General features: G+C 38.1%; 1 protein-coding gene across 3 annotated transcripts in view; it reads right to left on the bottom strand.

Annotated features, from left to right (window-relative positions):
* Nucleotides 1-13479, bottom strand: part of MRPS9 (mitochondrial ribosomal protein S9) — a 58043-nt gene that overhangs the window by 20749 nt on the left and 23815 nt on the right. For all 3 annotated transcript variants that reach the window (XM_075917494.2, XM_075917503.2, XM_075917506.2), the window contains one exon: nt 5572-5651. In XM_075917494.2, coding sequence (XP_075773609.1) covers nt 5572-5651 — 80 coding nt within the window. The remainder of the gene's footprint in view (nt 1-5571; nt 5652-13479) is intronic.

The following is a 13479-nucleotide window of genomic DNA, read 5'->3' as shown; positions in this document are numbered from 1 at the left end:
GTTACAACACTTAAATGACAGTTAACACTTATATAATAAAGAGCTTCCTTGCAGCAGTAAGCACATACTGAGGCAATCATGATTTTAAAATTTCGTGTTAATCTATAAATATACATTCTCAGTAGGTTTGCAGTAAAAATATACAGATATTTAAAAGCAATAAAATAAGTTAATCATAGGTTTATTGATTTTCTAAAATAGTTGTACTAAGTACTTAAATCAGTGGCTGTGGAATCAATTTAAAGCAATCTTTGATGCAGGTTGGTACAGTGTTTATAATAAAAATATTTATTTTGTGTGTTACATTAAGAAGAGCAACTTAAGCGTATAGAACTCCTAAAGTTAAAAAAGCCCAACAGCTTTACGAACAACGTAGAGCAAACTGAACTGTAGCAGTAAGCCGTCCAGTATCTTTTAAATTTTGGACATGCACAACAGAAATCAACTAAATATGATCAAATCTGTGCAGAATTTTCTCCCAATCTGTATATTTTAACATAGAATATCTAATGTTCCCACTATTTTTTCCATCCATGTGAAGAATACATTTTGTTATATGCACCAAAGCATATACAGAGGTGCATCACCATTAGAAACAAATGGTGCTAGCTATGGGTGCTCTGCTAATAAGCTGGGTGGCACCTGAATCTTTCTTGGGTGGCCGCCCAAATGCACAGCTTACAGGGAACACTTCGGATATCTTAAGGTAACAGAAAACATTAATTACATTACTTAGAGTCATTCCTGGACTGTCATTGCTCATTAAAAGTGCTGTCATATGGGTGGAAATCGGGTAAATATTGCATTTTGTTAATATCAAAACAGAACTTACTTAAATGGGGCCTGCGTGTTGTGTAGACTTGCCTTAATCTTTGTATTCATGCTCGTCAGTGTGAAAGAAACTATTTGCAAACACACTTAAGTTGCAGCCCTCCACATGTGCTGTGAGTATCATTGTGGCTCCTGGGGCTTCCAAAGTTGAGTGGCTCTGGTCCAAATCATCCCTGATAGATGTCTATCCAAACTGCTCTTAAATATCTCCATATCTCCAAATATCTCTGGAGATTCTACAACCTTCCTAGGCAATTTATTCCAGTGTTTAACAACGCTGACAGGAAGTTTTTCCTAATATCCAACCTAAACTTCCTTTGCTGCAATTTAAGCCCATTGCTTCATGTCCTATCATCAGAGGCCAAAAGAGAACAATTTTTCTCCTGCCTCCTTTTAACACCCTTTTAGATACTTGAGAACTGCTATCATGTCCCTTCTCAGTCTTCTCTTTTCTAAACTAGACAAGCCCAATTCTTTCAGTCTTCCCTCATAGCTTTCTAGGGCTTTCACAGCTTCCCTCATGTTTTCCAGGGCTTTAATCATTTTTGTTGCTCTTCTCTGGACCTTCTCCAGTTTTTCCAAATCTTTTTTTGAAATGTGGTGCCCAGAACTGGACACAATACTCCAGCTGAGGCCTAATCAGTGTACAGTAGAGTAGAAGAATGATGTCTTGTGTCTTGCTCACAACACTCCTGTTAATGTATCCCAGAATCATGTTAGCTTTTTTGCAACAGTGTCACACTATTGACTCGTATTTAGCTTGTGGTCCACTATGACCTTAAATCCCTTTCTGCAGTACTCCTTCCTAGACACTCACTTCCCATTCTGTATGTGCGAAACGGATTGTTCCTTCCTAAATGGAGTACTTTACATTTGTCCTTATTAAACTTCATCCTATTCACCTCAGAACATTTCTCTAGTTTGTCCAGATCATTTTGAATTATGACTCTATTCTCCAAAGCACTTGCAACCCCCCAGCTTGGTATCATCTGCAAACTTAATAATCATACTCTCTATGCCATCATCTAAATTGTTGATGAAGATATTGAACAGAACTGGTCTCAAAACAAACCCCTGCAGAATCCCATGAAGAAAACTGAATCCATAAAAAGTTTTTCCTCCTACAAATCAATGCACATCTCAAAGTAGAAGAGGTCTTCTCACGAAATACATGTGGCCAATATCTTTTGATTTGGCTTCCAACTTCCATTTCTCACAGGATGAAATTTAGGCCACAAAAAATGTATGGACAGGAATAGTTCTTCTACTTCATGGGACTACTTGTGCAAAAAGGTAAGTACACACACAAGACTTTGCAAGATTCATGACTTAGACTCTAAAGATGCAATCATGAGGCTAAATGCTATTTTGCAAAATAATCATATGTAATGCCAAACAATTACATCTAATAGTCCTAATTCCCCCAAAATTCTAGAAAACTACAGTGGAGACTCATTTTTCAGAAGATTTTATTTATTAATTCATCACTTCAAGATGCAATAGTCATACTCATGAATGTACATGTCTGTTGTCTTGTAAACTTATCTATTACACAAACAAAATAGCTGATGCTACAAGACAGTAGGCAACTATAAATGCTCCCATAGCTAATGAAAGGATCAAATCCTTTATTTGTACTAGGTTGCATTTTTAAATAATAATGTATTCATTTTACTAAATAAATTGAGGACAGGATTCAGTTAACTGGGTCTTTGAAAAAGTACCCTCAAGGAACAGAGGAGCTTATGAAAAACATCTTTGTATATTTCTGATTTAGGTTTTTTTTTTTGGTGTTATTATTTAAAAGGGCCTGGAGGACCAAGAACATGCATTAAATTCTGTTGGTCACATGGCTACCTTAAAAGTGAACATTTTTTAACTCTAGTATATTATTTTTAGTTTTTTAATCAAACATTCAATATAGATATCCCTAGGATGTAAATGACTTTCTTTGAAAGAAATTTTGATAAAAGGTAGCATAGGGCCACAATGATGTTTCTATTCACTGAGAGTTCTGGCTAGGAATAATAATCAGGAGTACATAAACTACAAAATTTGTCCAACAAAAATGTATAAATAGGCCACTGTCTGTTCCTCACATTACACAGCCCAACTATATCACTTGCTAACAATAACATTTCCCAGGTCGTATTCAAAGTGCAACATTTTGAATGAGATGAATAGCCACAACTCATGTGAAGGGGTTAAATTCACTCAATATATGTTAGAGTTACATGCAACAAATCCTTTGCACATCAAGAGATGAATAAACTGCTCCGTCCAAGACTAAACTATATTCAACAAGCAGAACAAAGAGGGCAATGTGAATACAAAGGATATTCAAGTTTTGTAGAAGTCTTACTTAATATTCAAGTCATACATTCACATATAAACTGGATCTTTAAGATGTATGGTGAATATATGTATTCACTATTTTAATAGATGTCTAACATTTTTGATTAGCATTACCTAAACAAATGGCACTGCTGTGACTGGTTGTCTCAATTGCAATTAATACAAATCTGAAATCCCTGTCAGTAAATGTAGTTGCAACTGACAAATATTTAGGCCAAATAATCATTTCTTTATCCTATTTATTACTCTTTATGTTGCAGACGGATTAAAAAAATCCATACAAAGTACTGTCATTCATGCAAATACTGCATTTTAACATTCAATCTTTACTTTCTTCCAGCTGTATGAATTACAGTTTTGGTAGTCTTTAAAAAAAAAAAAAAAAAAACAACAACCTATAATTCTTATATAAAACATTTAGTATGATGAGAGATTAAAACAATGTTAAAGATTACATACAGATTTCCCCTATTTTTTGCAGAGCTTAACTAAAAGGATGTTAAATCCTGTTTAATTAAATCTGCTTTTTATAAAGTCTATATAATGGAGACATTTAGAAAGGTCTCAAGAACACTGAAGTACTTTAAAATATCCTATAGTAAAAAAATTTGTTTGTCAAGCAGATTTCATTTGAAGATTTAGTCAAATAGTATGGAAACAGGATACACACTATCCTTTGTGAGATTTTTTCTTAGCAATCTTACATACCTTTTTTAAAGGCTAGGAAGAGCTAAAAATAAAATTGTGCTCCTCGTAAAATTTGTAATTTCTTCATTATGATGGAATGCAACAAAACATCTTGCCCTTGGGTTGCTCTGTTTCAGCCAAAACAAATGCAAATGGCTTGTCAGATGACAGCTGTTTGATAAGGCTCCTCTACAAGACCTGCATGCTTTACTTTTTTCCGTGAAACTTGGGATGAAAGGCAGAAGGCAGGAAGAGAATTAATGTAGCATACAGTCTAAAGGCAATGCTACAACCGTGATTAAGTAGAAAAGTTAAAAGGCACAGATTTTCCACAGCCTCGCTGCGTGCAACCCATCCGTGTAACAAGTTGACAGGCCTAGCGCGTCAGCTCCATCATCCTCTCCGACAGCTAAAACGCAGCATTGCATCCCTTTTCAGAGAAAATTTGCGTCTGCACCATGAAGCGTTGTACATTATTTCTTAGCACTGCAGGGGGCTCAAGTCCATATGGAACCTTCACAAATATTACCACAGATCAAACCAGCGGCGTTTCGAGGCAGATTTGACATACCTATTTAAATGAACAGCAGGGGTCCTCTGGCTGCCTCAGGCTGTGCAGGAGAAAACCTCTGTGGAAAGCCTATGCTGCAGCTCCATTACTCAGCAAAGACACACTCTACATTTATCATTCATTTCATTTCTACCAGGGCAAGAAGCTCATTTGCCCAAGGTCAACAAAAAACGAAAAAAGGGTTTTTTTTTCCATGAAATAAATGTACCTGACAAGTGGGGATTTTGTCCTTTGGGTTTGTAGAGCACAAATAAACACCAGATAATTCTCAAAGATATAGAAAATCTATGCACAAAATTTGATTTTTGGGAAAAGTCCAATAAACGTTGTAACTTTTTCAAGAGTACATAATGAGGGAAAGAGAATCTGACAGGAACATCAAATTGAAAGTACCTGACTACAAAGTGAGTCTTTTTGTGTCTTATATAACTGTGCATTAAAATATTTCACATCTTTCTACAAGGCTCTTCTCAAGAATCAAAGAATTCATGGTCTACCTATGGGCATTGATATAAAAGGGTTCTTCATAACACACAATAAAGAAATCAGGACCAGTAATGTTCTATCACATATAGCTTTTATCATAGAAGTAAAGGGGGACAGATCCCATGGTTTTGCAACCATACTAATCTAAGTGCACATCAAGTTTACATGAACACAAACCTTTAAACGTTTAAAAATATATACATCTAATGAGCCACTTGAATATCAAGACATTTCTGCAATTCTTCTATAAGATGAAAAACATTTTAAATATGACAATAAATAATCCTAAATCTGGTCATCTCTGTTGGATGGACATTCACCATCGCTAACCTGATACTAACTTAAGCAACAGTATAAAATGAAAAATGTTCAGTATATTCTGACCTAACTCATAATCAAAACCAGCCACACACAAAAAAGGAAAACAAACCATTCACTTTTAAATTAGGTAACAAGTTCTCTCTAAATGAAAGAATAAATATTATGACTTAACACATTATGTTTCACCTCAGGTGGTATTGTTATGGCCCATTATGAAATCACTAGGTAAATTCAGAGGCCTCTGAAATACACTTCTGATGTAATGTTTCACTTTGCTTAGACTTAACATTATTTATCATCATAGTCTATAATGTACTTACATGCATTAATGAATAAAATGACTGCTTGCCAGTATAAAAGAGAAAGTGAAATGGACGGTGATCTTCTCCCCATTGCATTGCTAATGAAAGATTAGACAAAAAAGCTATAATATAAACAAACTAAATAACTGTATTTAAACTGTAGTTATAAACATCTTTTATAATACTTATTACCTTTTAAAATACCAGAGAATAAAATACATTTTATGGACATTCAACAAGTCTGGAAAACTAATATTTTTAACATATCCTGTTATAACCCATCTCGATCTGCTAATGTAACTAGATTGTTTTTAATACAACATTCTAAGTCTCTTATTACATAATGGAAGCCCCATCTTAAATAAAATCTCAAGGAATCTATGCAATAGCAATACAGCAAGAGATACCAAATTTAGACTAGACAGATATGCACACTAAAAGACAATTATAAGCTATATTATGATTATGAATAGTGCCACAGTTGCAGCTCCAGATAATAAAGTCTTCTAGAAAAAGAAGTAGTATTCTATAGGCAGCGACTGAATAACCTTTATGACACTGCCCTGATAAAATATCTCAACTGTATTCAAGAGAGAACACTGCAGTTTGCAAAACAATTAAAACAATCTAATCTGTCTAATCACTGCAGACAAAAGATGTGTGTGACATTTTAGAAAATTAACATTTAAAATTTAAGGATACTTTCATCTAATAAAAATTTCCTTCATTTTAAAATTTATTTTTTCTGTCATTTTACCTCCTACTGGTACAAGTCATCTGAATTTACAAATTGAATCTCAAGTAATTATCAGTGCCACTGCTGGGCACAGGAGATGTACAAAAGATACTATAGTTAGAATTAGAAGGATTAGGTTTTCATGTGAAAAATGTCAATTTCACAAACAAAATGTTTTCTCTTCAAATCAGCAAACTAAGGAAAAGGCAGCCTCAGAACTTATTAGAGTTTGATTTAAAGATATGTACTTGGTATACTCTGATATGTGATGTTGACAATTTCTTAACAATTATAAGCTTTAACTTTTTGAAACTCAATGTTTATTTTCATTAAATACTTTTTGTCTGACTCTCCCGTAATTAGGTACAACTGAAAAAATTAAAATAGATAAAACTAAAAACTAATACTTAAAATCCATAATTCTGTGCAGCTGTGAAAAATCATTCTTCTCCTGATTCAGAGGTCTTCATAAGTAGCATAATACTAGGCTAACTTTACCAAAGGTAACAGAAGTGCACAAGTAGCAAGTTCAGAACTGTAAGCAGCTTTAGAAAAAGTATTTAGTAAAATCCAGTCAATGTATTATTTGTATTAAATTCTGCTCGTTTTAATAGAAATTCAAATCTAATAGGTATATATATGGTGAAATCTTTCTAGAGTGGTAACACTCTGATTTCAAGAGAGCGAAGAATTCATAGGTAATATTAATTTCAAGCACTGACAATATTTCAGCATTTTTGTCAAATATTATTCAATAATGTACATGACTTAGTGAGTTGATTTATTTCATGTTTTAAAACCTGGAGACCACAGCTACAAACTAATTTAGGTAATGTGTTAGATTAGCTTAGTAAAGACAAATCCAAATTCTTGTAGACATTTACACACATTACAAAGCTTTCAAGTAATTTGGCATGCCCAGTCTATACTCAAGAGAGGCTAAGCTAGGGAGCTATAGATAAAACTTAAGTGATAGAAGCTTGCGTAATCTGGCCTGCACTATTAAATCCTATCTTATAAATAAAAACAAAAAAGCTGCTTCAATTTCTCTCCCCACCCCCTCTTATGTAAAAAAAAGCAGCAGGAATATGAAAGTGATGTTACTTTAAGAACTGAAGTTAATAAAGCCTAACCATCTCATCACCAATGAAGAAGAAACAGTCTGTAGAAGATCAGAGGCAGATGAAAACAAGTTCTGACAGACCTGATAAACACAATATGCATTACAAAGAAAAGTTAAGGGAGAAAAATGGCAAAGGCACAAGTGGTAGGAAAAGAACTAATCTGCCATAAACAGAAGGAACAAAGGTAAAAACTGCCAAATTCAGACATCACATAACCAACTGCAACTAAATCAAATTGAGTGGCTTCTGTTTTCACCCTGGTCAATTTATTTTAAAATGCTGTCAATGTGAAAGTTAGATTCACCTTTTAGTAAAAGATGCAGTTATTGATCACATTTATAATAGTGTTTGTGTATTTCAGTCTGAAAAACTATGAAACAAAACAGGGTGAGGAGTATATGTTAATGTAGCTATTGGATACTATATTAGCTGGTAATAATACAGCTACTCAGCAATTATTGCTCAAGGACCATTTTGAAGCACAAGTGTGTGTATGTGCACTTCAAAATTCTTAAAAATATAAGTGACACACTCTTGAAAATGATGATAATTTCTAACAAGGCTATTTTTGGCTACAAATAAAAATACACCCCACAGACACAGTGTTTGAAAGAGTTCATAACTTCTGAAAGCATAAGTACTACTAGTCTGGTGCTGACAATAGGAGATAGCCATCAGACTTTAGAATCATGTATTTATTGCCACAATCTTGCCTCCTCTTCAATTCCAACATGATTTCAGCTTATATTTCACAATGCAATGAAGTTGGAAATTAATGTTTTATACCATTTGAAAGGTGAGGTCCAAAAATTTCAGCTGATATAAACAGCTGGTTTATAGATTTAAAGCAGTGGCCTCCAACCTTTTTAAGTACAAGATCACTTTTTGAATTTAAGTGCAATCCAGGATTTACCTCAAACACGAAGGCTGTGTCTAGACTGGCATGCTTTTGCGCAAATACTTTTAATGGAAAAGTTTTTCCATTAAAAGTATTTGCGCAAGGGAGTGTCTATATTGGCATGTGCCTTTGCGCAAAATATTTGCTTTTGCACAAAAGCATCAATGCCAGTGTAGATGCTCTCTTGCGCAAGAAAGCTCCGATGGCCATTTTAGCCATTGGGCTTTCTTGTGCAAGAAATTAACTTGGCTGTCTACACTGGCTTATCCCTGAGCGGGAGTGTCGGAGTATTTGCGCAAGAACCACTGATTTTGTACAGTACAAAGTCAGTGTTCTTGCACAAATACTTGGGGCCAGTGTAGACAGGCGGCAAGATTTTGCGCAAAAGTGGCCGCTTTTGTGCAAAATCTTGCCAGTCTAGACGCTCCCCCACTCTTGCCCCACCTCCTTCCTGCTGCTTCTCTGAGGCACCACTCCTCCTCAGATGTCACAGCTTACTCACTCCATCCTCATTCCTTCCCTCTCCAATCCTCACTTACTTTCACCAGGCTAGGGAGGAGGTTGAGGGGACGAGGATTGCAGGCCCTGGTCTTGGCTCAAGGGGCATGGAGTGCGGGAAGGGCTCTGGGCTGAATCTAAGGCAGGAGGTTGGGGTATAGGAAAGGGTTCAGGACTGGGGCAGGAATTTGGAATGCGAGCTCTGACCAGGTTCTGCTTATCTCATACAGCTCTCAGGCAGTGGTGCAGCCAGGCTAAGGAAAGCTCACTCCTGCCCTGGCCCCATGCTGACATGCCCCGCATTGGCTCCTGGAGTGGAAGGGGCAGATGGCTCTGCACACTGCTCCCCCCCAAACAGAACGCCAGCAGCTCCCATTGGTCACAGTTCCCTGTTCCCAGATAATGGGAACTACAGGGGCAGTGTCTATAGGCAAGGATACTGTGGAGAAAACCCCTTTATAATCTTCCCCAGGGTGCTGCAGCAACATGCTGGCTAAGGATGTTAAATTGCGGATAATTTACTAGTCGAGTAGTTGACGGAATTTCCACTGACTACTCGATAGACACTTCGGCATTCCTCCTCTGAAATGTACAAGAGGGGGCTCTTGTGCATTTCAAAGCCATGGAGCCCGAGGTCAGCGGGGGACTCCCCATCTGACCCCTGGCTCTGGGGAAATGCTGCAAGGAACCTGGGCTCCACGATGTTTCAAAGGGGCAGTCTGGAGGTGATGTTTCAAAGGGGCAGTCATCATACAGCTGATCCTGGTTCCCTGTGGCATTTCCCCAGAACCCGAGGTCACCTGACCCCAGGTTCTGGGGAAAAGCCGTGCAGAGCCCAGGATCAGCTTGGGTTTTCAAAGTGGAAGCACCACACAGCTGATCCTCGGCTCAGCTGTGCAGTGCTGCTGCTCTGAAGTACCCCTTCTTCCCCCACCCCTTTGCTGCCTCTATTTAATAGAGGCAGCAAGTGTGTGTGTGTGTGGGGGGGGAGAATCGACTAGTCGATTGACTATCTGATAAGCATTTGCTTATCGGATAGTCAACTAATCCTTAACATACTTAATGCTGGCCACTTGCAAGAGTGGCATAGGGTCGGGGGGAAGTCTGCATTAGTCTAATTGCACTTCCAAACTGCCAGTGGCCAATCTCGCAGGAGCCTCCAGGAGATTGAGCCTGGTTCCATGAGTCTCCTTGCCATTGTTCCTGCTGTTTCTATCCATATGCAGAATTAATTTTGTTATATATTTTGTTTTCAAGGTAATGTGATAATATGCACCACTAGTAGAAACAAAAAACCTAAATATAATATATTCTTTATTACTCAAACAATTAAACTCAAGCATAAGAAGTAACTATGAAATGCAGAGACCAGTCAAAAACTTAAAATAACACACTTTGAAAGAAGAAGTTGTTGATGTCACCCAAGAATATGTTGGGTTGAGAGATGAGTGAAAAGACACACACACACACACACACACACGTACGTGTGTAAGAGTGACAGAGATGTGTGTTGCCTATGAAGAGCACGGGGACAATGGCCAGCAAGGTCCATCCATTCTGGGCCCTGCTCAATGGAGATGGGGCACAGAGGAAAGAAGGGAGCCATCCTGATATCAGTATCAATACCCCTCTCGTCTCCCTTCCCTGCCCCCATGGTAAGCAGGAGACTCCCTGGAGGATCACCTGTCAGAGTCTTCAGGATCTACCAGTACATCCTGATCTACTGGTTGGTAACCACTGCTTTAAAAGTTTTCAGGATAGCAGCTACTAATATATGAGAATTCATACGATAGTGAAAAGAAGATGTTACTGAGGATCAGAACTGTGTTATTTGCAGGACTCAGAGCTCTTTACAAACTAGCTCAATTCAAGCTCAGGACAGTAGCAACCAAAAGCTGTTACAATGTTTAGCATTCCATACAAAATAAATTTGGCAGTCAATAGTTTCTACTGAACAGATGTCCAAACAAAAAACACGACTAGGAATTAGACCAAAGTTTCCTGCATGGGCAAGGAAACTACAGCGTTGATTCAGCCAGATCAAGGTTAAGTGCAGATAATGTGGGGAGCAGGCATAGTCAATGCACATTATGTGCCCATTCTCTTCATGAAGAGGTCACTTCAGTTTCCAAGGCTGTCAATCTGCTACTCTTCATAAGCACCGAGTTTGCCTGAAAGAGTCTGGGGTTTTTAAAATGGTATTTTATACCAAACACTAATAAAAAGTAAATGCTTTATGGGTCGATGAAAAGCCACTAAAGGACTCCCATCGACTTAAAACAACATAGATTATGATCAAGAGCCTCTGAAATATTTCCCAATGGCAGAAAAACATTTTCTAGCCATGGTGGTTCACAAGACATTTTTTTTTTTTTTTTTAAAAGAAAAGTCACTGATCCAAGGGTGCTGTTTCAGGAGAGTGGGGGAAAGAGGGAGGCAGCAGTTGTGCATACCAGGTCGCAGCTTGTTTTTCTTCCCATTCCCCTGATAAGGGAGCGAGGGGAAAGTACTTGGATTCTGTGCATGCCTCTTATTCCTGGCTGGTGAAGGGAGGGAGCAGGGCAGTAATTCATGGAATTCAAGTACTTTCCCCTCACTCCCTTTTCATCAGAGAAATGGGAAGAAAAGCAAGCCGCATCCTGGTATGCATGGCTGCTGCCCCCTATAGCGCCCTTGCACTGATCCCTTGGGGTATGGCTATATTGCCATTAAAAATCCTTGCCACTGACTCAGGTTCGCATTATGGGGCTAACTATAGTGTAGACTTCCAGGCCTGAGCTGGGTCCCAGAACTTGGGCTGTAGTTCAAGTAGAAATGTCTACACTGCAATTAAATAGCACTGTAGCCCAAGTCAGCTGGCACAGATGAAATGTCAGTTTCCAATTTCAATGTAGTCATACTCTCACTGTAGCAGTACTTTTTGTCACTGGGGCAAGACCTCAGGTGAGTAAAATTTCATATTAAATTTGAAAGGTTTGTGTTCTTCTTACACAGGTGCCTCATTAGCAGTTATAAAAACATTAATGGATTGAAGGTAATGGATTTCAGGAAGGCAGATTTTGATAAGCTCAGAGAACTTGTACGTAAGGTCCCATGGGAAGCAAGACTGAAGGGAAAAACAACTGAGGAGAGTTGGAAGTATTTCAAAGGGACGTTGTTAAGGGCCCAAAAGCAAACAATTCCGCTGTGTAGGAAAGATAGAAAATATGGCAAAAGACCAGCTTGGCTTAACAAGGAGATCTTGCATGATCTCAAAATAAAAAAGGAGTCGTATAAAAAATGGAAACTAGGACAAATAACAAAGGATGAATATAGGCAAGCAACATGGGAATGCAGGGGCAAGATTAGAAAGGCAAAGGCACAAAATGAGATCAAACTAGCTACAGGCATAAAGGGAAACAAGATGACCTTTTATAAATACATTAAAAGCAAGAGGAAGACCAAGGACAGGGTAGGCCCACTGCTTAGTGAGGAGGGAGAAGCAGTAACAGGAAACTTGGAAATGGTAGAGATGCTCAATGACTTCTTTGTTTCGGTCTTCACCGAGAAGTCTGGAGGTGTGCCTAACGTAGTGAATACAAGCAGAGAGAGGGTAAGTTTAGAAGATAGGATACACAAAGAACAAGTTAAAAATCACTTAGGAAAGCTAGATGTCAGCAAGTCACCAGGTCCTGATGAAATGCATCCCAGGATACTCAAGGAGCTGATAGAGGAGGTATCTGAGCCTTTAGCTATGATTTTTGAAAAATCATGGCAGACAGGGGAGATTCCAGAAGACTGGAAAAGGGCAAATATTGTGTCCATCTATTAAAAGGGGAATAAGAACAACCCAGGAAACTACAGACCGGTCAGTTTAACGTCTGTCCCAGGGAAGATAATGGAGCAGGTAATTAAGGAAATCATATGCAAACACTTGGAAGGTAATAAAGTGATAGGGAATAGCCAGCATGGATTTGTGAAGAACAAGTCATGCCAAACTAATCTGATCGCTTTCTTTGATAGGATAACGAGCCTTGTGGATAAGGGAGAAGCGGTGGATGTCATATACCTAGACTTTAGTAAGGCATTTGATACGGTCTCGCATGATATTCTTATTGATAAACTAGGCAAATATAACTTAGATAGGGCCACGATAAGGTGGGTGCATAATTGGTTGGATAACCGTAGTCAGAGAGTTGTTAACGGTTCTAAATCCTGCTGGAAAAGGATAACAAGTGGAGATCCTCAAGGGTCTGTTGTGGGACCCGTACTGTTCAATATCTTCATCAATGATGTAGATATTGGGATAGAGAGTACGCTTATTAAGTTTGCAGATGATACCAAACTGGGTGGGGTTGCAACTTCTTTGGAGGATAGGGACATAATTCAAAATGACCTTAGCAAGTTAGAGAAATGGTCAGAGGTAAACAGGATGAGGTTTAATAAAGAGAAATGCAAAGTGCTCCACTTAGGAAGGAACAATCAGTTCCATACATACAAGATGGGAAGCGACTGTCTAGGAAGGAGCATGGCGGAAAGAGATCTAGGGGTCATAGTGGACCACAAGTTGAATATGAGTCAACAGTGTGATGCTGTTGCAAAAAAAGCAAATATGATTCTAGGTTGTATCAACAGGTGTGTTGTAAGCAAAACTCGTGAAGTCATTCTGCTGCTCTACTCTGCACTAGTTA

This window comes from Pelodiscus sinensis, chromosome 1, assembly GCF_052426305.1.
Source record: "Pelodiscus sinensis isolate ZL-2025 chromosome 1, ASM5242630v1, whole genome shotgun sequence".
In the NCBI taxonomy this organism is placed as follows: domain Eukaryota; kingdom Metazoa; phylum Chordata; order Testudines; family Trionychidae; genus Pelodiscus; species Pelodiscus sinensis.
Note: the sequence above shows the minus strand (reverse complement) of the source record. Positions and strands in the feature narration are given on the sequence as shown.